This window comes from Myxocyprinus asiaticus, chromosome 29 (assembly GCF_019703515.2).
Source record: "Myxocyprinus asiaticus isolate MX2 ecotype Aquarium Trade chromosome 29, UBuf_Myxa_2, whole genome shotgun sequence".
In the NCBI taxonomy this organism is placed as follows: Eukaryota; Metazoa; Chordata; class Actinopteri; order Cypriniformes; family Catostomidae; genus Myxocyprinus; species Myxocyprinus asiaticus.
Window position 1 is genome coordinate 5717497 of NC_059372.1, and position 25085 is coordinate 5742581.

General features: G+C 41.2%; 1 protein-coding gene across 1 annotated transcript in view; it reads left to right on the plus strand.

Moving 5' to 3' along the window:
• LOC127420192 (zinc finger protein 850-like) overlaps positions 1-8564 on the plus strand; it is a 296445-nt gene extending 287881 nt beyond the window's left edge. Inside the window, exons 8-10 of the mRNA XM_051662245.1 lie at positions 932-1126; positions 1208-1703; positions 6381-8564. Of these exons, the coding sequence (XP_051518205.1) occupies positions 932-1126; positions 1208-1703; positions 6381-7852 (2163 nt within the window). The 3' untranslated portion in view covers positions 7853-8564. The remainder of the gene's footprint in view (positions 1-931; positions 1127-1207; positions 1704-6380) is intronic.
• The last annotated feature ends 16521 nt before the right edge of the window (positions 8565-25085 follow it).

Genomic DNA, 25085 nt, shown 5'->3' on the forward strand with positions numbered 1-25085 from the left:
TTGCTGGGGGTAAATCAATTTAAATCAATTTAAACAAAACAATTAGACAATACAATTGACTATTTTACAACAATATTACATGTTAAACATAACATCTAAACAAACAACACAAATCAGTCCTTAATCCAAACTAAACTGACAAAGAGGCACAAAATATAGACATAAAATAAACTTTACCAACCGTGTGCCCTTATCAACCAAGTACTATAAAAAAACAAAACAAAAAAACCTTATTGCACACATTTTTAAAAATCTCTTTAAACTAGGGGGGTAGCTCAGCGAGTGAAGACGCTGACTACCACACCTGGAGTCACAAGTTCAAATCCAGGGCGTGCTGAGTGACTCCAGTCAGGTTTCCTAAGCAACCAGTTGGCCCGGTTGTTAGGGTGTGTAGAGTCATGTTGGTTTAACCTCCTCGTGGTCACTATAATGTGGTTCTCACTCTCGGTGGGGCGCGTGGTGAGTTGTGCATGGATGCCACAGAGAATAGAGTGAAGCCTCCACACGCACATGTCTCTGCGGTAACGCGCTCAACGAGCCACGTGACAAGATGCGCAGATTGACAGTCTCGGACATGGAGGCAACTGAGATTCGTCCTCCGCCACCCAGATTGAGGCGAATCACTACGCCACCACGAGGACTTAGAGTGCATTGGTAATTTGGCATTCCAAATTGGGGAGGAAAAAAAAAACTCTTTAAACTACACTGTAGGCTCATTAGCTGTTAGGTGTGTGCATAGGTTGAAAACTCTCTCCATTCTTTAGAGGAACAGCACTTCAAAATAAAAGTCTTGATTGGCAAAATAACAGTGGGAAAAATAACAAAACACATATCTTGTGTCTTTAAATGCTATATTAATATAATAACACCAAAAAAAACTAAAACTATTTAAATAATTGAGGGTTATTTACAATACTGTTTTTGTGTTCAGATGTTCATCATGAGAGAGCAGGTGGATGTGATCTGCTGTAAATCAGTAGGAACTGATCTGTCCATGCTGGATATTGATGATTTCATCACAGAAATCTCTCAGCTGAAGAAAGAGGTGACGTCACTGAAAGTAAAGCTGAAGGAGACAGAATTTGTTTCACCCTGCACCTGTTTTGAGCGAGTTAAAGTTGAGATTGTAAGTAAGCTTTCAAATTATGTGATATGACTCTGACTCTCATAATGAATGGTACAGATGTGATTGTGTTGTGTTTGTCAGGAGCTGGAAAAGGTTTCCTGTCAATCTTCAGTGTCTGTGATTGATGGGACCTCCACAGAATGTCAGGATTCAGTGTGGAGCGGCAGAGATCAGTCCACACCACAGCGACTGCTGGACAAACTCTCTGAACAGAGATCCAGAGACACACAGGACTCACAGCTCACTTTACTCTGTTCTACTGATGGTAATCAGGGTGATCAAACCTCCACAGAGTCTCTGACTTCTGTCTGTAACACTGGAGAACAGCAGATGCTGCAGACACCAGTGAAGATTGAAGTGAAGCAAGAGGAGATAAAAGAAGAAATCACAGCAGAGGAACAACAGAGAGATGAGGATGATCAAACCTCCACAGAGTCTCTGAATTCTGTCTGTAACGCTGGAAAACAGCAGATGCTGCAGATACCAGTGAATACTGAAGTGAAGCTGGTGGAGATAAAAGAAGAAAACACACTAGAGGAACAACAGATTGATGAAGATGTTGATTTGTTTCCTTCAAGTATGTTTCTTCCTTCAGTGTTGTTTTACATTTTCGTGTCAGTTTAATTTTATTTATTTATTTTTTTTTTTTACCATGGAAAACGAAAAGTTATTCAAGAATCCACTTACAGTTGAAGTCAGAAGTTTACATACACCTTAGCCAAATACATTTAAACTCAGTTTTTCACAATTCCTGACATTTAATCATAGAAAACATTCCCTGTCTTAGGTCAGTTAAGATCACTACATTATTTTTAAAAATGTGAAATAGAATAATAGTAGAGAGAATTATTTATTTCAGCTTTTATTTCTTTAATCACATTCCCAGTGGGTCAGAAGTTTACATACACTTTGTTAGTATTTGGTAGCATTGCCTTTAAATTGTTTAACTTGGGTCAAATGTTTTGGGTAGTCTTCCACAAGCTTCTCACAATAAGTTGCTGGAATTTTGGCCCATTCCTCCAGACAGAACTGGTGTAACTGAGTCAGGTTTGTAGGCCATTTTGCCACAACTTTGGAGGTATTCTTGGGGTCAGTGTCCATTTGGAAGACGCATTTGTGACCAAGTTTTAACTTGGCTGATGTCTTGAGATGTTGCTTGAATATATCCACATAATTTTCCTTCCTCATGATGCCATCTATTTTGTGAAGTGCACCAGTCCCTCCTGCAGCAAAGCACCCCCACAACATGATGCTGCCACCCCCATTCTTCACGGTTGGGATGGTGTTCTTTGGCTTGCAAGCCGCACCCATTTTCCTCCAAACATAACGATTGTCATTATAGCCAAACAGTTACATTTTGTTTCATCAAACCAGAGGACATTTCTCCAAAAAGTATGATCTTTGTCCCCATGTGCACTTGCAAACTGTAGTTATGGCGGTTTTGGAGCAGTGGCTTCTTCCTTGCTAAACAGCCTTTCAGATTATGTCGATTTTGGACTCGTTTTACTGTGGATATAGATACTTGTCTACTTGTTTCCTACAGCATCTTCACAAGATCCTTTGCTGTTGTTCTGGGATTGATTTGCACCTTTCACACAAACTACATTCATCTCTAGGAAACAGAATGCATCTGCTTCCTGAGCGGTATGATGGCTGTGTGGTCCCATGGTGTTTATACTTGCGTACTATTGTTTGTACAGATGAACGTGGTACATTCAGGCATTTGGAAACACCTCCAATTGACTCCAATTAGCCTATCAGAAGCTAATTGCCTAAAGGCTTGACATCATTTTCTGGAATTTTCCAAGCTGCTTAAAGGCACAGTTAACTTAGTGAACATAAACTTCTGACCCACTGGAATTGTGATATAGTCAATTAAAAGTGAAACAATCTGTCTGTAAACAATTGTTGGAAAAATTACTCGTGTCATGCACAAAGCAGATGTCCTAAACGACTTGCCAAAACTAGAGTTTGCTAATATTAAATCTGTGGAGTGGTTAAAAAATGAGTTTTAATGACTTCAACCTAAGTGTATGTAAACTTCTGACTTCAACTGTACTACTTTAACTTATTTTTTTATTTGAGACTTGTCACAAATATTTACTGGACTAGGGCTGAACTAAGATCCAAATTTTATTCCATGCACAGAGTAATTACAGTGTTAAGTAAAAGATTCTAAATCACTTTCATAAATGACCAAATCATGGTTCCCATGCATCCTGGAAAACCTGAAATGTTGCAGTGCAGTTTTCAGTCATGGAAAAGTCCTGGAAAGTATTTTAGCATAGTTACAGGGTTTACATTTTTGGATTGAAAGCAAATCTACTTGATTCTTGATTCATAGGTTTTCGGTTAGATTCAAAGCAATTATATTGCAATTATGCTAATAATCAGAGTAATGATAATCGCAGAAAGATATATGGAGTACTCCTATTTTAATAGCTTTACAAGCATGTAATAAATCGCTTTAATCGCATTTCTTTCACTCTGACAAATGTGCGACTGCACCAGTGCAGCAGACGAATGATGTTACACTCAAGCACAGCTTCGAAAACATCATGAAACAGAAGAAGCTGCACTTACTTCTCGGCTCCATGTGCACTGTTTTCCTGCAGTGGTGTTCCTCCCTGCAGAATCTAGCCCCACAGCAAAATACAAACAAACAAAAAAACAAATTTTCCCGAGTTGTGAATGTCCGGTTGCAGAGTGAATTGAACGTTGGTGAGATAAAAAGACCATATACCACAAAATAATGGCAAGGAAACATGTCTTTCAAATAAGTTTGTCCTCGTGGGCAGAACACAACAACATGAAGCGCAACGCAAACCCCCGTTTGGGAAACCCTGATCTTGACCAACAAAGACATTTTTTTATAATTCTGATGCCATTCGGGATGGACTCTGTAGTCGCAACAATGTATTTACTGTTTTTCACTTTCCTGGGAATAAATACTCCAGCAAACCATTTGCCTTAAATCTATGAAACAACACCTAAACCTTTTAAACTGTAGTTTAAAATGGAAGATCATGTTTATGCAATGTTGGTAGGCTTCTTTATGTTCTCCGTTTGAAAACATCAGACGTTTTCAATTTGTTTTGCCTATTATTGACGTTGCTGCTACTGCTGCTGTTGTTATTATATACAAAAAACATGGTATGTTATTATAGTTGTAATATAATAATTTTGCTGATTTTTTTCTCTGTAGGGTCCTCTTAAAGGGGTCATGAAATGCTCTTTTTATATATATATAGTTTTATTATCTTCCCTGAGGTCCACTGATAATGTTAGTAAGGTTTTTTGTTTTTGTGTTAAAACAGTCATAATTTAGTAATATATGCTCATTTTGCGCCGTCTCTGGCTCTCTTGTCTGAAAGACTCAGTTTTGGCCTAAGCGCCTCCTTAAAACTTCAGTGTAAACGCCCACTGTTATGATTGCTTACATCGTGCAGCCCCTCGAATAGAGCCATTTTTGAAACTCAGTCAGAAGAGAATGAACCAGCTTAATAACATTATAAAAATAAATGTCAGGGTTTACACATAATGCACATCCAACACATTGCATTTGAATATATTAAACTGTTCATCTCATGCACAACTGTTAACATTCACACCCTGTCTACACCAGACACAAGAGTCGCGTCAAAAGCAATAGAACCCTTTATAATTAACGATGCTGTCTACCATGGAAGCGTCCATTGCGCCGACAGTAAACAGATCTCCCATTTCATTTTGCACTGCATGCGGTGGCGCTACTACTGCCAACAACACAGATAAACGGTTTAGAAAGTTTGTGTTGACGTGCACGGTGTAGACAGCCTCAAGCCGTTCCATTGCGTCACATCAAAGGATGTTGTGCCTGGTGTAAACAGTGTGTCAGCACCATAAACTATCACACAGTCATGACATATGAAATATTCATGAATGAAACCATTTCCTCACGGTTTTTGTGATTGCGTCCAAGTGTTTTAACTGCCCCATCCTTCAATAACAGTTCCTTTGCAAAGCTTGAATCATTTTATAACTGGTATGATATGAGCCAAACATATAACCCACTCTAAAATACGCCGAAAACACATCCAGTTTCCAGTATCATTACATCATGTTTTCATACACCAAGAACTGGAAATGGCGCAGAGTTGTAACTTGACACCGCGTCTTTTAAAAGTGTCCCGATATATGTATCAAGCGGTCAAACATGCCTGTCTGCGTGTTTATGTAGAAAAACATTTAAATCCAGACAGGCATATGAAGGTGTCCTGTGTAAGTCCACTTTGGATAAATCTCCCATGGCAGGTTTTGCCTATCTGTTATCAGACATGCAAACATACAAATAATCAGTTTCATATCGGTAGTAAAAATCAATATCGATCGATCTCTAGTAATCACACACAGTATGAGTGTGGTACAGAAGCCGTGGGACTCCAGTCTCGTTAATGTGCACTCAAACAAAACTCTTCTGAGACGCTCACTAAACTGCTGCTTTTTTTAAAGAGACAGTACATGGTTTAGCACAGTGGTTCTCAACCTTTTTGACTCCAAGGACCCCCACTGTCCAAGACAACATTTGAAGGCCCCTTCGGCCAAAACTAGACGTGTCTGATTAAAATAATTAATCATGGATCATTTTTGATTCTAGAAGTTTTAGAAAGAGTCTGTTTATAATTTGTAGGCATACATCTTAATGTATTTTTTAGCATTTTAATTAAGTTGTATTTATTTTAATATTTCTTATTTTAAATTAATTTAAGTCATCTTGAGTCCCCCTTGGAAGTGTGCTGAGGCCCCTTAGTGGGTCCCGGCCCCCTGGTTGAGAACCACTGTTTTAGCACATGTTCTACAAATCAGTGTAAATACTTGTAAATAGTAAAAAATTATGCATGTAGTCAAATGTAACTGTATATGAATATGAAATTTCAACACACATGGATTACATAATTAATAAAAGGTCAAATGTGATATGATGAAAAACTAAGTTACATTTGTAAAATTGATATTTTCTTAATGCACAAAGTTAGAAGGCTCCTTGTTTAACTATGAGAGAATTTCTTTCGTAAGTGAGCAGAATCGACATTATAATGGAAATACCCATATTAATTTGAGGAAATATTTATGAATACTTAAACCATTACTGGACATTTGTGTTCTGCCATTAAATTAGGGTTAAATGGTTGTTTGTCATTTGATTGTTGTCAATTAATGTTTCACATTTGTCCCTCTTGAATTGATTTTTGTCAATTTACTGTGTTCATTGTAGAGCTGATGGAAGTGAAAGAGGAACATCAAAAACTGAATGATGTGGAGGAAAAACTTCAGTATCAGAAACATCATGATTTTACAACTTCACATAAAAAGTCTTTGAGTTTCTCAAAGACTAAGAAAAAATTAACTCTAAAAAAGCCACAAAGAAGAGCAGCCAAGAAATCTTCCACTTGTTCTCAGTGTGGAAAAAGTTTCGCATATAAAAGCCAGCTTAATGTACACATGAGAGTTCACATTGGAGAGAAAATTTACATGTGCCATCAGTGTGGAAAAAGTTTCAGAAGTAAAGGAAACCTTAATTCACACATGAGAGTTCACACAGGAGAGAGGCCTTACACGTGCCATCAATGTGGTAAAAGTTTTGCATATGCAGGCCATCTCAAGAATCATTTCTGTTGTCACTCCGGAGAAAGACCATTTGAATGTGATGAGTGTGGTAAAACATTTGTGTTGGATACAGGCCTAAAACAACATCTGAATACACATGCAAATGAGAAGCCTTATAAGTGTTCATTTTGTGAAAGTAGTTTTGCACGCCTGTCCCATTTTAAAGAGCATCAGGAAATAGATATCTGTGCCGGGGCCCATATGTGCTTTGAATGTGGGAAGACCTTTATGAAAGTCAACAACTTGAAACGGCACCAAAAAATTCATGCTGGACTGAAACCTTACAAGTGCTCACACTGTGGAAAGAGTTTCGCTCAGTCAGAACGCTTGAAAACACACGAGAGAATCCATACTGGAGAAAAACCTTACAAGTGCTCACACTGTGGAAAGAGTTTCATTCAGTCACAAGACCTGAAAAAACACGAGAGAGTTCATACTGGAGAAAAACCTTACAAGTGCTCACACTGTGGAAAGAGTTTCATTCAGTCACAAGACCTGAAAAAACACGAGAGAATTCATACTGGAGAGAAACCTTACAAGTGCTCACACTGTGGAAAGAGTTTCACTCAGTCAGAACACCTGAAAACACATGAGAGAATCCATACTGGAGAGAAACCTTACAAGTGCTCACACTGTGAAAAGAGTTTCAATCACTCAGAAAACCTGAAAACACACGAGAGAATCCATACTGGAGAAAAACCTTACAAGTGCTCACACTGTGAAAAGAGTTTCAATCAGTCAGAAAACCTTAAAACACATGAGAGAATCCATACTGGAGAAAAACCTCATAAGTGCTCACACTGTAAAAAGAGTTTCAATCAGTCACAAAACCTGAAAACACACGAGAGAATTCATACTGGAGAAAAACCTCACAAGTGCTCACACTGTGAAAAGAGTTTCAGTCAGTCACAAAACCTGAAAACACATGAGAGAATTCATACAGGAGAAAAACCTTACAAGTGCTCACACTGTGAAAAGAGTTTCACTCGGTCGCAAAGCTTGAAAACACATGAGAGAATTCATACTGGAGAAAAAAGTGCACATACTGTGAAAAGAGTTTCAGTCTCTCAGAATACCTGAAAATGCACAAGAGAATCCATACTGGAGAGAAATGTGTGGGATTGCAAATTTAAGTGTCTATAAGATCAGGTAGTCCAATGTCTTTCATGTAACATCACATGAAAGACTCAAGTGATTCACATTGTATTGGGCTTTCAAGGTTTTTGGTATTGTGATTCTTGGAGATCATCTATCAATGGCTGCATCCTGTTAGTGTATGTGAATGAAGACATGTTTCTCATGCTAACTAGGTCTATCCCCTTTTTGTCTCTTGATGGCTCAGTCATCATTGTTTATGTTTCAGTTACTTTCTGAGGTGAATGCAATGCCAAGGTGTGAATGTCTCTCAAGCCATTTGGACGATACAATTTTGTTAATTAGATTAGGGCTGGTTGAATTCAGAGTCTTCGCCCATTGGATATTTTGTTTAACCTTGAAACCTTTGTCGACATCTGGAAGTACTGCCGCCTGAATGCCTATGAAATACAATGTATGCCTCTCTAAGTCAGACTTGATGACTGCAGCGAAAGACAGCACGTTCGGAGATGTAGACTGATGCTCTTGGTCTTCTGCAATAAAGAATACTGCTGAAGATTTATCCAAGTCTCCTGGTTTTCTCTGCTGTTCTTCATGTGGGAAAAGTTTCAGCACAGCAAGTACTCTACAGAAACATTTAAAAAAGAATTGCCCAAGTAGTCACAGTGAGCAAAAATCATCTTAAGTTCTAACAAGATCAAGCCAATAGTTTGAAATTCAGATAAACCCAAATATGGAATTTCCCCCAAAGGGCAGCAACAATCAGACAATAACAAAGGATATTTAAGAAATTCTTTGTATTAATTCAGAAGATTTACAGTCATTTTTGTTGGAATGGGCTACATTTTTTGTTTTGAATGGGCTAAATTATTTGTGATGCCCTGATCAATCCGGTCAATTATCGATATTGGCCTTTAATCACTTGCTATGATTTGTGTTCTCATAATTCATGGTTCATCAAACCGTTCAAAGTAACACATTATAGGGCCATACCGCCAGTTAGTATCACACACAAGTGAAATGGAAACTCCTGCTCAAGAACTGGCAATGTTTCTTCTGCACTTAAAGCTATTTCAAGAAGTTGTGGGGACAAAATTGGCAAAGGCAAGAAGTGTTAAGGACATGTCCCACCCATTACACCCATAAATGATGCCTATGTTTAAATGTTGTTATTTGTGACAAATGTAGTCAATTGCTGAACGTAGTTAGATATACCATGCGTAACATTGGTTCTTCTGTTACACATTACTTGGCTTGCTACCAATAAAATGGCAGTGATGGGAGTGGCCTACAATAAAAACATAAATTTAAGTTATCAATTAGGCAATAATCAATCACTCATATTGTATGCATTATTAATAATAACAACAATACTTTTCAAATCTTTACCAACAATAAAACCTCCACGAAAAACTTGTTAGTTCTAAATTTTTTAGCTCTAAAAGAAACAAATGTCTTTAAACAGCCAACGCGTTTTAGTTCATAATTTGTTATTACTGTCAATTAAGTCATAACAGAAATAAAGTTATATGTGCTCTAACATGAACTTCTGTCAAAACATTACTGTACCCTAGAAACATGGGATGCAGTATGAGATATCAAGAAGATAAAAGGATTTTTTTAAGTTATGCATGGCACGTTTGATCATCAATGCATAATAATAACAATAATAAATATTATAACCATCCAAAAAAATCTATTTGGAAAAGGTAACAAAGACAGTAACAGAGACCATAACAGTAATCAAGACTTTAACATTCTAACAATAGCTAAACAGAATTAACTGTACATTAACAACATTAGGAATAGCAGGTATATTATAAAATATGATGCGTATTATAAATAATATAAAAGAAAACACAGGCTCATGGTCTTTTCTTTATTTTTATTTTTTCTCTTTTTCTCCCCAATTTAGAATTCCCAATTCCCAATGTGCTCTAAGTCCTCGTGGTGGCGTAGTGACTCGCCTCAATCCGGGTTGTGGAGGACGAATCTCAGTTGCCTCTGTGTCTGTGACAATCAATTCACGCATCTTATAACGTGGCTTGTTGAGCGAGTTACCATGGAGACATAGCGCGTGTGGAGGCTTCACGCTATTCTCCGTGGCATCCACGCACAACTCACCACGCGCCCCACCGAGAGTGAGAACCACATTATTGCGACCATGAGGAGGTTACCCTATGTGACTCTACCCTCCCTAGCAACCGGGCCAATTTGGTTGCTTTGGAGACCTGGCTGGATCCAGCATGCCCTGGATTCGAACTTTGCGGCTCCAGGAGTGGTAGTCAGCGTCTTTGCTCGCTGAGCTACCCAGGCCCCACAAGGCATATTTTATTAACAGAAACTATAAATGTAAGAGCAATACTTAAAAATGGGCGTTTCATTTAGTTTTGACACAATTCCAGTTTAAGCCCCACCCACACACGGTTCTTCATGAATGTAACTGTTTACTTACTATTTTGCATCGGGTCCAAGTGTTTTTAACTGTTCCGTCCTTCAATAACAATTCCTTTGCAAACTTTGAATTGTTTTATGACTGTTCACATGCAATCCACGCTGATATGAAAAACATGATATCCACGCTGAAATACGCTGAAGATACATCCAGTTTCCAGTATCATCCTGCACTGAAATGCACATCACCGGAAATGCATCGAAATGGTCAAAGACGTCCATCCAGCGCATGTTTTCATACATTAACAATTAAAAATAGTGCAGATGAGAGAGTCGCGTGGTGCCATATGAGGGTAGGACGTGTGAATGATGAGCTCTGCTCAATTTGCTAGTTTTTAATTCTTTTTATGTTATAAACCGGTGAGATTCAATACATCCTGCTACATAACTGTTCTAAGAAGTCAACATGACGAAGAATTCAAAATCCTCGGGCTCTAGAGACATTAAAAGACACTTGCATGACCAGGGACTCAGTTTGGACGGTGCGGCAGGAGAAATCCAGCGGCAACTGTCCAGCATGTCTGTAATGCTGACGAAAGTTGTAGTGGACCTGGAAGATCTTGCTGTAATACGTCGATCGATTACGGCGATGGAGGCGAAATTCTCTGAATTGGTTACAAGAATCAGGGACGTTGAGAAACAGATCGATTATCTGGAGTCATCGGAGAGGGAATTAGCTGCTAATCTGCTAGCGACCAAAGTAGATTTGCAGCACGTTTGGGAAAAACTGAAAGACCTTGAGAATTGTAATCGATGAAACAATGTCTGAATTGTTGGAATTCCTGAGCATGAAGAAGGTCGAGATATGGTGAAATTCCTAGACAAGCTCTTCGCGAGTCTGCTCGGCATAACAGGCCATAAGCTGGAAATCGAGTGAGCTCACAGAGTCCCTGCTCGCAGATCCACTGAGGGAGACAGGCCCGATCAATTCTGGCCAAATTTCTGAGATCATCCGATAAAGATCTCGTGTTATGCGAGGCGAGGAGTAAAGGAAAGCTTTCTTGGAAAAACCACAGCATTTTCTTGTTCCCAGACTTTGCGAATTCGACAAGAGAGAAACGTGATCGATTCAAGGAATGCAAGAAACTCTTACATCAATGGAAGATCGCTTTTGCACTGATGTTTCTGGCCAAATTGAGAACAGATACTAAGGATGGCCGCAAAATATTTACATGTCCACAGCAAGCATTGTCTTTCATAGAGACAATGGGGTAAGCCATTTGGTGTTTCTCATGTGGCCCCCAAGTGAACTTGACTCGCTGAATATACATTTGATTGTCTGAGGAATCTGAGCGCCATTTTGTTTCTTTTTGTGTTGGTTCCGCCTAATGGCTGGAGTTTGTTTTGTGTAGTAACACTCCTTAAAGAAACTCTTGCATCGACGGAGGATCGCTTTTGCACTGATGTTTTTGGCCAAATTGATACTAGATACTAAGGATGGCCGCAAAATATTTACATGCCCACAAGTGATGTCTTTCATAAAATCAATGGACTGAGGATGTCATGGTGTTTCTCACGTTGCCCCCAAGTGAGCTTGTCTCGCTGAACATTCACTTGACTGTCCGAGGAAGCTGGGCGCCTTTCTTGTTTCTTTTTGTGCTGGTTCCACCTAGCGGTTGTTTTGTGGAATAACACTCCTTCGGGACAGTTGTGGATGAATCTGCTCATTCTTTGTGCTTATGCCTCCTATTGGCTGGAGTTTGTTTTGTGGAGTATTTTTTGCAGGATATTGGAAGGATTAGGTCATCTGGTGCATTCATGAACAGCCGGCTCACTGAACATTCATTTGACTGTCTGAGGAAACTGAATGTTTTTTTTTTTGTGTGTGTACTTGTTCCGCTTGTGGCTGAAGTTTGTTTTGTGGAGGAGCACACCTTCGATACAGTTTTGTGAATGAATCTACACATTCTTTGTGTTTATTCTGCCTATTGGCTGGAGTTTGTAGTTATTCAATTCTGCCTCACGAAATTTGTACAGAAGCACTGGACTTGAGCAATCCGACAGCAAAGATGTCGTGGGGACTCTCGTAGGCGTACATGGACTGTTTGAGTTTAGAGGGATGGACACCGGTTGGCGCTGTCGTGCGCGGGGTTAATGCGCGTGTTTTTCTTTTTTCTGTTTGTTTGGTTCGGGGGGAAGTTCGGGGTTTGATTGTTGCACTAATGGGGAATGTGGTCTTTATAATTTTATTTTTGACACACAATCTATTTTTTCTAACATGTCAAAAAGTCAAATGCTAATATGAGTGGATTGTCTCTCTCCACGTGTAATGTGAATGGGTTGGGGCACCCCATAAAAAGAAGGAAGGTTATTTCTTTTCTTAAACGTAAGAAATATGATATAGTGTTTCTTCAAAAATGCATCTTTCCCCGAAGAAATCTGAAAAATTTGGGAAGATATGGGGTGGACATTTTTTCTTTAGTGCTGGTTTGAGTAAGAGCAGGGGAGTCATTACACTGATAAGTAAACATCTACAATTCAAATGTCTCAAACAGATTAAAGATAAATTAGGAAGAATCATTATAGTTTTAGCAGAAATTCAGGGGCAAAGGTTGATTTTGGCTAATATTTACGCACCTAACGCTAATGATCAGGGCTTTTTTATAGATCTATGCTGCAAGCCGCTGGCACCCCTCATGATATAATATTGGGAGGAGACTTTAATCTATTGATGGACTCAGTCCTTGATCATAGTGAAGCAAAAGTGTGTAAGCCCCATAGAGCAACATTGACACTTCAAAGGATGTGTAAAAATCTTGGTCTTACAGGTATTTGGAGACTTTTAAACTCATCTGGGGGGACTATACATTTTTTTCATCAGTACATAAGATTTATTCTAGAATAGATTATTATTATTATTTTTTTATATCTAAGTCCCTCATTTCATCTGTTGTTGATTGTTCAATTGGAAACCTCTTAGTCTCAGATCATGCCCTGGTGAGTTTAGAGATGTTGCCACATAAGGAGAAAAAGAAATCATATAGTTGGCACTTTAATGTATCCCTTTTGCAAAATCCTGCTTTTCAACAAATGTTAAAGACTGAAATCAATGTTTATATGGAGACCAACTAGTCCTCAGGGAGGCACTTAAGGTGGTTCTTAGGGGTCGGATCATACAGTATGCCTCATCAAAAAATCCAAAGCACAAGAACTCGTGGAATTGGAAGGGAATATTAAAAGTGCAGAGGCAGAGCTGAAGCACCGAATATCGTCTGATGGCCTCAGAGAATTGACCCGATTGAAATACAGATATAATACTATTTTGTTGCGGAAGGTGGAGTTTTGGCTATTCAGGGCAAGACAATCATATTTTGAGTCGGGGGACAAAGCAAAGAAAGCTTTTGCCTAGATATATAAAGCAGAGAGAGAGTCTTTTTCTACCATTCCCTCAGTGAAATCTGCCATTGATATTAATAATGCTTTTAAAGAATTCTATCTGGATCTTTACAGTTCCACATCTTCATCTACCGATGAAGATATTAGAAATTTTGTGGAACCATTAGAACTCCCTAAACTGACGACTGAGCAAAAAATTCTCTTGATTCTGAGATAACCTTGGAGGAGCTCGGCGAGGTAATTGAGGCCTTGCCTACAGGCAAGGCTCCAGGGCCAGATGGTTTTGCCGCTGAATTTTTTTAGATTTTATGCTACAGAATTGGCTCCACTTTTGTTAGAAGTTTATATGGAATCATTAAAGAATGGAAAGCTTCCACCAACCATGACACAAGCCCGGATCGGTCTGATTCTTAAAAAGGACAAAAATCCAACCGAGTGTAAGAGTTACAGTCCGATTTCCCTGAACCAGCTAGATGTAAAAATATTGTCAAAAATTCTGGCTAACCGATTAAGTTATGACATCTCTTATACATATAGATCAGATGGGGTTTATTCAGGGCCGCAGCTCTTCTTATAACATTAGGCATTTCATCAATATCATGTGGTCAGTGGCGAATGATCAGACTCCGGTCGCTGCCATCTCACTTGACGCCGAAAAGGCATTTGATATGGTAGAATGGGATCATCTTTTTCAGATTTTGGAAATACACAGGTTCGGGAATACTTTTATTGGATGGATCAAGTTATTTTATAGACACCCTGTAGCAGCGGTACAAACAAATTGATTAATTTCCGATTATTTTACTCTGGATAGGGGCACCCCACAGGGTTGCCCCTTCCCCCATTATTGTTCTGTCTTGCCCTGGAACCATTAGCAGCCATGAAAAGAAAAGAGGATGATTTTCCAGGGGTGGTGGCGGGAGGTGTGGCACATAAGCTTTTGCTTTACGCAGATTATATTTTATTATTCGTCTCTGACCCTACTAGATCTATACCTTGCCTCCACAGAATTATTAATTACTTTTCTAAGTTCTCGGGATACAGAGTCAGTTGGTCTAAATCCGAAGCTTTGGCTCTGACAGTGTACTACCCAGTAACTGCTTTCCAGTCGGGCACCTTCCAGTGGCCTAAACAGGGCATTAAGTATTTGGGCATTTTATTCCCAGCAAATTTGTCTGATTTAGTTAGAGTTAATTTTGACCCCTTAATAAAACGTTTTTCGAGCGATGTGGGCAGGTGGGCTTCATTACGTTTATCGATGATTGGGAAGATTAATGTTATTAAAATGAATTGAATTCCAAAATTTAACTACCTGTTACAATCTCTCCCTATAGATGTCCCCCTCTCTTACTTCAAGCAATTTGATAGCATAGCGAAGTCCATCATTTGGAATAGTAAGCATCTTAGATTACATTTTAATAAGTTACATAGACCGATTGACAAAGGAGGGCTTAGCCTACCCAAGATTTTGTTTTATTATTATGCATTCGGTCTCAGACATTTGACTCATTGGTCGCTTCTACCTGAGAGAGCCCCTCGCTGGTTTTGTATTGAACAGGAAGTTCTTGCCCCTATTTTGCCATTGCAAAGCCTGTCTATCAAACTAGTTGGAAAAGTTAAATTACACCCCGTTATCTCGCATTTGCACTCGGTATGGACAAAAGTGTCCAGAGTGTTTAATTCGGACATTTATTTAAACGTTGCCTCGAGCATATGGCTGAACCCTAAATTATGTATTGATAAGTCCCCTTTCTGCTGGTCAGACTGGATTGTGAGGGGGGTTAATACACTCGGTGACCTATATGAGAGTGGAGTGTTGAGATCTTTTGAAAATTTGGTTCAACATTTTGGGATTCCCAGATCTCAGTTCTATAGGTATTTACAGCTGTGCCACCTGCTCTGTATTGTTTTTGGGAGTGGCACGCACCCCCCTAAAGTGGCAGATACTCTGGGAGAGGTGATTACGGCTTTCAGAAAAGGTCACGAGGCATCAGTGTATTACTCCCTGCTCATTCAGAGTCTGGGGGACGGAGCTTCAACTTTTCTCAAGAGATTATGGGAGAAAGATTTAAATGTGGTATTGGAGGAGGGAGTGTGGGCAAGGATTCTAAAAAATGTCAAGTCTGCATCTAGAGATACAAGGGTGCACCTTATGCAATTAAAATTTTTACAAGATATTTTTAAATAGTCCAGATGGGTCCCCTTTGGTGTTCAGGAATAGTTAGGCCATATTTGTCCTTTCTCTCAGTTGACGAACTGAAGCACCAGTGGGCGGGGCCAAGGGTGCATTGATGTCAAAGTAGGTGTTGCTGTTTTTGAGCTGTAGAAGCGGTCTTGAATTAATGTACCCCACGTGACGTTGGGTAATCATGGAAGTAGAGAACAAGGCATTTTTGCAGCTTGGTTTCAATAAATGTTTTAATTGCATTGGGTATTAATTTTTGAGTTCTGAAATTTACAGTATGTTTTATAGTAAAAAAGACCTCTTCTATGTCAAAATATCAAGGACATTTTTATTCCTCATGACATGACCCCTTTAATTCACTCTGGCATGAAGCCTGAAAACACACAAGAGAATCCATACTGGAGGGAAACCTTACAAGTGCTCACACTGTGAGAAGAGTTTCACTGTGGCACGAAGCCTGAAAACACACAAGAGAATCCATTCTGGAGAGAAACCTTACAAGTGCTCACACTGTGGAAAGAGTTTCATTAAATCACAAAACCTGAGTATTCACAAGAGAATCCATACTGGAGAGAAACCTTACACGTGTTCATATTGTGGAAAGAGTTTCACTGTGGCACGAAGCCTGAAAACACAAGAGAATCCATACTGGTGAAAAATCTTACCACTGCTCTTCATGTGGGAAAAGTTTCAATGTAGCAAGCAATCTTGACTCATATGAAAAGGTGTTGCCCAAAGTAATCACAGGCAGCATCATTTAAGAAGAGTAATTTGCTAAAATCACCTACAGTGATGAAAGTTTGGCCTTGTTCAAAAGAAGTTTAGGGGAGGTAATTGTAATAATTCAGAAAACTTGTTGATGCTTTTCTGTATGAGTGGTTTAAAATAGTATTTTAACATAAACAAATATTAATTCAGTTTTTGTTGTCTTATCTGTTGACCGTTAACCAGTCCACAACTCTTATAATGTGGGTTAGAGGTTTTGATTATTACTATCATCATCAACAAAAATAAATGACAATAATTAACCATTAGTTTTTTATTTTGCCTAAGGTGTTGGAGGGTTCTAGAGCATGACCGCAGCCTCTGGAGGTGAACTGTAAACAATCACTGACACCTTGTGGGGATTTGCTGTATCTATATCTGTCCTAATTGACAATAGTCATCCATATTTTTATTCACACTTTAAAGCATATTTTGTTATTGTGATTAGATGCAAGCAAATGGAAGCGTTTCCTGTTAGCATAAACACCCACTGAGCACTTTATTAGGAACAATATACTACTACTGGGTAGGGCCTCCCTTTGCTCTTAAAACAGCCTCAGTTCTTCATGGGATGGTGTAACAGGTAAAGGATCAGGCAAGGAAGAGGTGGGAACCGGCTGAACAGTAAACAAAGTTTAATGATAAAACTTAACTTAAAACAAACACAGACACACATGCAATGTGGCCGCGTGCATCTCCCTCTCTCTCGAACTGGCACCTCTGGCTCCCCTTTTTCTCACTCTCCCGCTGATCAGATGATGTGTACCATCACGGCCCAGCCATGCCCATCTCCTCATCACAGATGGATTCCACAAGATTTTGGAAACATTCCTTTGAGATTCTGGTCCATGTTGACATGATTACATCACAAAATTTCTGCATATTTTTCAGCTGCACATTCATGCTGCGAATCTCCCATTCTACTACATCCCAAAGTTGTTCTATTGGATTCAGATCCGGTGATTGGGAAGGCCACTGAAGAACATTGAACTCATTGTCATGCTCATGAAACCAGATTAAAACCACTTTTGCTTTGTGACATGAAGGGATACACATGTTCAGCAACAATACTCAGATAGGCTGTGGAATTCAAGAGATGACTGATTGGTAACTGGCCCAAAGTGTGCCAAGAAAACATTCCCCACAGCACTCTACAGCCACCAGCCTGGTCTGTTGACACAAGGCAGGTGGAGTACATGGATTCATGCTGTTAGTGCCAAATTCTGACCCTGCCATCAGTGTGCCTCATCTGAAATCGAGATTCATCAGACCAGGCTACGTTTTTCCTGTCTTCAACTGTCCAGTTTTGGTGAGCCTGTGCCCACTGCAGCCTCAGCTTTCTGTTCTTGACTGACAGAAGTGGAACCGGACGTGATCTACTGCTGTTGTAGCCTCAAGGCTGGACGTGTTGTGCATTCTGAGATGCTATTCTGCTCACTACAATCTTACAGAGTGATTACCTGAGATACCTTAGCCTTTCTGTCAGCTCCAACCAGTCTGAACATTCTCCGTTGACCTCTCTCATCAACAAGGCATTTCCGTCCACAGAACTGCCGCTCACTGGATGTTTTTGGTTTTCAGAAGGGAGGTTAAACAGCTGGCTGTCTGGTGCAATCAAAACATCCTGGAGCTGAACACGCTCAGTGGAGATGATAGTGGTCTTTAGGAGGAACACCCCAACATTGACCCCGCTCACCATTCTGAACTGAACTGTGGCAGCAGTGGAGTCATTCAGGTTCCTGGGCACTACCGTCTTACTGGACCTGAAGTGGGAGACCCACTTTGACTCCACTGTGAAAAAGGCTCAGCAGAGGTTGTACTTCCTTTGCCAGTTGAGGAAGTCCAACATGCCACAGGCGCTGCTGATACAGTTCTACTCAGCAGTCATTGAGTCTGTCCTCTGCACTTCAATAACTGTCTAGTTTTGTTCAGCTACGAAATCAGACATCAGAAGACACAAAGGACAGTTCGGACTGCTGGGTGGATTATTGGTTGCCCCCTTTCAAGAAATGTAAGCACATTGTAGTTCTAGCAGCAAGACTAGCAGCTGTACATCATCGCACCATTAGCAAGGTAACTCCTAGCCAATCACATGTAAGCCATTGCTTCAATCTACAATCTATCACGTTGCTGTTTCAGTGTGCTAACACGGCATCCTCCACCACCCCACCACCACCAGTTGAGCCCCGTCCTGCACGGGGGTAGGCTCCTCGCCCCTGCCTCCTATCTCCGGCAGGATATCGGACCACCATATGGGGCTTACGCCAAAGAGAGACATTACATTTCTGTTTTATATTCATCAAATAAATGTAATCTTGAATTTCACTCAAGTCTGCGAGTCTTCCTGATAGAACTGTATATTTCCAGAGTGAGGAAAAGGGCTGGAAAAGTCACTCTGGACCTCACTCACCCAGCCCTGTTGAACTGTTGCCTTCTGGCCGGCGCTACAGAGCACTAGAACTGTCAGGCACAAGAACAGTTTTTCCCTCAGGCTATCCATCTCATGAACAGTTAAAACTTCCCCATTGAGCAATAATTATGTGCAATTCACAGCTTAGTCAATTTATATTTATCCAACATATCTTACCTCTTCTGCATAACATTCCCTTGCACTTCCTGTATATAACAGATTTGTATTTGTACATACGTATATATTTATATATATATATATATATATATATATATATATATATATATATATATATACACACACACACACACACACACATATATATATAGATAAACTCAGCAAAAAAAGAAACGTCCCTTTTTCGGGACACTGTATTTTAAAGATAATTTTGTAAAAATCCAAATAACTTTACAGATCTTTATTGTAAAGGGTTTAAACAATGTTTTCCATGCTTGTTCAATGAACCATAAACAATTAATGAACATGCACCTGTGGAAAGGTCGTTAAGACACTAACAGCTTACAGATGGTAGGCAATTACGGTCACTGTTATAAAAACTTAGGACATTAAAGAGACCTTTCTACTGACTCTGAAATACACCAAAAGAAAGATGCCCAGGGTCCCTGCTCATCTGCGTGAACGTGCCTTAGGCATGCTGCATGTAGGCATGAGGACTGCAGATGTGGCCAGGGCAATAAATTGCAATGTCCGTACTGTGAGATGACTAAGACAGCGCTATAGGGAGACAGGAAGGACAGCTGATCATCCTCGCCGTGGCAGACCACGTGTAACAACACCTGCACAGGATCGGTACATCCGAATATCACACCTGTGGGACAGGTACAGGATGGCAACAACTGCCCGAGTTACACCAGGAATGCACAATCCCTCCATCAGTGCTCAGACTGTCCGCAATAGGCTGAGAGAGGCTGGACTGAGGGCTTGTAGGCCTATTGTAAGGCAGGTCCTTACCAGACATCACCAGCAACAACATCGCCTATGGGCACAAACCCAGCTTCGCTGGACCAGACAGGACTGTGCGTAGGGTCATTGTCGTGCTGGAAAGTCCAAGAGTGCCCCATGCGCAGCTTTCGTGCAGAAGAATGCAAATTGTCTGCCAGCATTTTCTGATAACATGCTGCATTCATCTTGCCATCAATTTTCACAAGATTCCCCGTGCCATTAGAGCTCACACCCCCCCCAAAACATCAGTGAGCCACCACCATGCTTCACAGTGGGGATGGTATTCTTTTCACTGTAGGCCTTGTTGACCCCTCTCCAAACATAGCGCTTATGGTTGTGACCATAAAGCTCTATTTTGATCTCGTCACTCCAAATTACAGTGTGCCAGAAGCTGTGAGGCGTGTCAAGGTGTTGTCGGGCATATTGTAACCGGGCTTTTTTGTGGCATTGATGCAGTAAAGGCTTCTTATATTTATTCATTTGGCAGACACTTTTATCCAAAGCAACTTACAAAAGAGGAACACATAAGCAAATCATTTTAAGGAGACAGTGGTACGAAAAGTGCCATATTACAAAGTTTCAGATTAAAGTGCAACAAGGATTTTTTTTATTTTTTATATGCTCATGGAAAAGATGTGTTTTTAGCCGTTTTTTGAAGACAGGAAGTGAGTCAGCTTCATGGATGGAGTTGGGAATGTCATTCCACCAACATGGTATGATGAAGCCGAAAGTCCGGGAAAGTGTTTTGGTGCCTCTTTGTGTTGGTACAACAAGGCAACGTTCCTTAGCTGACCGCAGGCTTCTAGTGGGCGCGTAGCTCTGCAGACCCAGTGACTGTTTTGTATGCCAGCATCAGAGCCTTGAACTTGATACTTGCATCAACCGGTAGCTAGTGAAGAGAGACAAAGAGTGGTGTAACATGCGCTCTCTTTGGTTGATTAAAGACCAGACGTGCTGCTGCATTCTGGATCATTTGCAGGGGTCTAATTGCACATGCAGGGAGGCCTGCAATGAGAGCGTTACAGTAGTCCAGTCTAGTTATGACAAGTGACTGAACAAGAAGTTGTGTGGCATGTTCAGAGAGGAAGGGTCTTATCTTCCTCATATTGTAAAGTGTAAATCTACATGATCTTGCAGTCTTTGAGATGTGGTCTGTGAAATTTAGTTTGTTATCGATAGTTACCCCTAGATTTCTGACCATTTTGGAAGGCGTTACTGTAGTTGCACCCATCGCACGGTGATGTTGTGTTCAACAGCAGAGTTGGCTGGAAAGACAAGGAGTTCATTCTTGGCTGGGTTAAGTTGCAGGTGGTGTTCCTTCATCCAGGCCGAGATGTCTGCCAGGCAGGAAGAGATTTGAGCAGTCACTGTGGTGAAGTTGGTCTGGAAAGACAAGTAGAGTTGCGTGTCATCAGCGTAGCAGTGGTAAGAGAAACCATGTGCCTGAATGATGGGTCCCAGTGATGTTGTGTATATAGAGAAGAGAAGTGGCCCAAGCACTGAGCCCTGAGGTACCCCAGTAAGTAGCTGATGTGACTTGGACACCTCACCTCTCCAGGCTACCTTGAAGGACCTACCTGAGAGATAGGAATTAAACCAGTCAAGCACAGTTCCTGTGATGCCCAGGGTAGAGAGGTTGGAGAGTAGGATTTGATGGTTGACTGTGTCAAAGGGTGCAGAAAGGTCCAGTAGAATCAGGATAGATGATCTGGATCCAGCTTTCGCCTGTCTCAGTGACTCAGTGACAGACAGCAGTGCAGTCTTGGTGGAGTGTCCACTTTTGAAGCCTGACTGATTGTCATCCAGCAGCTTGTTCTGTGAGAAATGGGAAGAGATCTGATTGAAAACTGCTCTTTCAAGTGTTTTCGCCATGAATGGGATGAGAGAGACTGTAGTGTTCTACTTGTGTGGGGTTAAGTGCAGGTTTTTTCAGCAGCAGGGTTACTCGAGCCTGCTTAAATGTAGTGGGAAAAATGCCTGTAAGTAGAGATGTGTTAATTATGTGTGAGTGCAGGTAGGATGGATGGACTGATGGCCTGGAGAAGGTGGGAAGGAATGGGGTCAAGGGAACAGGTGGTGGGGTGGTTGGAGAGGAGGAGTTTAGAGACCTCAGTGTCAGTCAGAGGAGAGAACATAGAGACAGAAGAGCTGCATACAGTAAGTGGGTGTTTGACAGGGTGTGGTGCTGTGAATGTATTGCTGATGGCTGTAACCTTATTAGCAAAAAATGTGGCGAAGACATCTGCTGTCAGTGATGTGTCAGGCAGTGGAGGGGGAGGACAGAGAAGTGTGTTGAATGTTCTAAACAAGCTGTGAGTGTCTGTGGTGGTGTTGATCATGTTCTGGTAATAGGAAGTTTTTGGAGATTTAACATTATCTGAAGAAGTTGGAAGCAGAGACTGATACTTACCCAGATTTGCTGGATCTTTAGATTTCCGCCATCTCCTCTCAGCCACCCTGAGGTTAGTCCAATGTTCACAAAGGATGTCAGAGAGCCAGGGGCTGGGTGGTGTCATACGTGCTGGCCTAGAGGAGAGAGGTTAGATGCTGTCTAGATAGGTTGTTAAAGTAGAGTTTGTGTGTCTGTGGCAGTGTTTACATCCAGGGTGGAAAATACGTTTTGTGTGGGAAGAGAGGTAGAGACAGCAGTGGAAAAGTGCGAGGGTGAAAGAGAATGGAGGTTATGGCGAAAGGAAACCAAAGGCGGAGTCTGTTTTAATATAGATGGGAGAGTCATGTTGAATTGAACAAAGTAGTGATCAGAGACATGTAAAGGAGTAACAAGAATATTTGAGTTGGTACAGTTACATGTAAAAATGAGGTCCAGCTGGTTGCCCGATCTGTGACTTGCTGTAGTGCTTAGTCTTTCCAAGTCAAACGAGGCCAAAAGAGCATGAAGTTTAGTGGCCTGGGGCTTGTCTTGGTGTATGTTGAAATCTCCAAGAACCACAAGTGGCCTACCATCTTCCGGGAAGGAGGACAGCAGGACATCCAACTCCTCGAGAAAGTTTGCCAGCTGACTTGGAGGGCGATAGATGACAACAACATGGATTTTTGTGGGTTGCATTGTAGTAATAGTATGTATTTCAAGAAGTATTATTACATAGAGAGGAGTGTGGTGAAAATGTCCAGTTGTTTTGAATGAGCAAACCTGTTCCCCCATCCCTACTGGTGTGTCGAGGAGTGTGAGAGAAGGAGAAGTTGTTGGAGAGAGCAGCGGGTAGTGGACTGTGTGGCGAAGGCTGGAATGAAGTCAGCTTTGTTCACAGTTGACTGGCAGTCCCACTGAGAAAGAGAGCGGAGCAGACGCTGAAGTGCAAAGTGGCCGTAGGTTGTGAGGGTTGCATTGTGTCTTGCGTCTATATCGTGTAAACTGTCTGTAACAGATAACAGGGATGTGCTTGAGGGCATGTTATTCATGAAGTAGACATATTAGAAATATATGTTATATATATTTGTTATATATATATATATATATATATATATATATATATATATATATATATATATATATATAAATTTTATTATATTTTTTTATTATCTCTGTGTAAAGGTTCAATGAAATGAGGAAGTGGGGAACAGCGATTCCAACTCAGGTACGTCACTTTTATTTATAAATCAAACACGTCTGCCTCAAGTGTGATGGTAAAGCTTCACAACAGCCTTTTATCTCCCTGCCTTTCACTGTAAACACATTTTCACAGGTGAAAACCCTTAACGCTTCCTCTCTCCCCAGATGAACACTCATCCATGCCCTCACCCCCACATACCCCTACCACCCGACTCAGGTTGGGGGAACAGCCCGGCCTGCCCACTCCCCTCCCTCCCCCTTTTCTAGAAAGGAAGGCCATGACAGCCATCTGCGCCCCCAGCCTGTGGACCACCTCGAACTTAAATGGCTGGAGTGCCAGATACCAATGAGTGATCCGGGCATTGGCATCCTTCATGTGGTGGAGCCACTGGAGCGGGGAATTGTCCGAACAAAGGGTGAATGCTCGTCCCAGCAAATAGTAGCAGAGAGTGAGGACTGCCCACTTGATGGTCAAGCACTCCTCTATGGTGTTGTACTTAGTCAGAAACTCCCTATGAGAGAGACTAATGTACAGCACTGAGCACTCCTCCCCCTCCACCACCTGGGACAGTACAGCACCCAGCCCCCTGTTTTTAGTGAGATCAGTCAGCGGGCTGGTGACATTCAAATAATTAGGCACAAACCTTTGATAATAGTCAGCCAGTCCCAGGAACTGTCTCACCTCCTTTTTGGTCTTGGGTCTTGGGCATGTCGCAATTTCTGCGGTTTTATCAATTTGGGGCCGCACTTGCCCATGACCCAAGTGGAACCCCAGATACCGTACCTCCACCCGCCCAATTGTGCACTTCCTCGGGTTTGCTGTGAGCCCCGCTTGTTGCAGCGACCTCAGAATGGCCCTCAGATGCTGTATGTGGTGCTGCCAATCATTACTGTAAATAATGATATCATCCAAATAAGCAGTGACATATGCAGCGTGCGGTCTGAGGACTCTGTCCATAAGATGCTGAAACGTAGCCAGGGCCCCAAACAAACCGAATGGAAGGGTCACAAATTGGTGCAACCCAAACGGTGTGGAGAAGGCCGTTTTCTCATGGGACATCAGCGTTAAGGGGATCTGCCAATATCCCCATGTTAAATCCAGTGTCGAATAAAAGTGAGCTGTGCCCAACCGATCGAGCAGTTTGTCAATATGAGGCATTGGATATGGGTCAAATTTCAACACCTTGTTGACTTATCCATAGTCTACACAGAACCGGACCGAGCCATCGATCTTAGGTACCAGAACTACCGGGCTGGCCCATCGCTATGGGATTCTTCTATTATCCCCATATTGAGCATGGCCTTTAATTCTTCCTGTGTTCAGGTAACTGATAGGGCCGACTACGTACCACTACCCTGAGGGTTGTCTCGATGTGGTGTTTTATGAGATTACCACAGAGAAATTCTTTTGCAATCTGGCAACCTCCATATGTTGTGATGTGAGAGGTGGTCTCCACAAGGGACCGGGGTGAACAGATTGGCTTTTAGACTCACCTCTGGACTGAGCTCTTCTCTCTCCGGAACTACCATCACC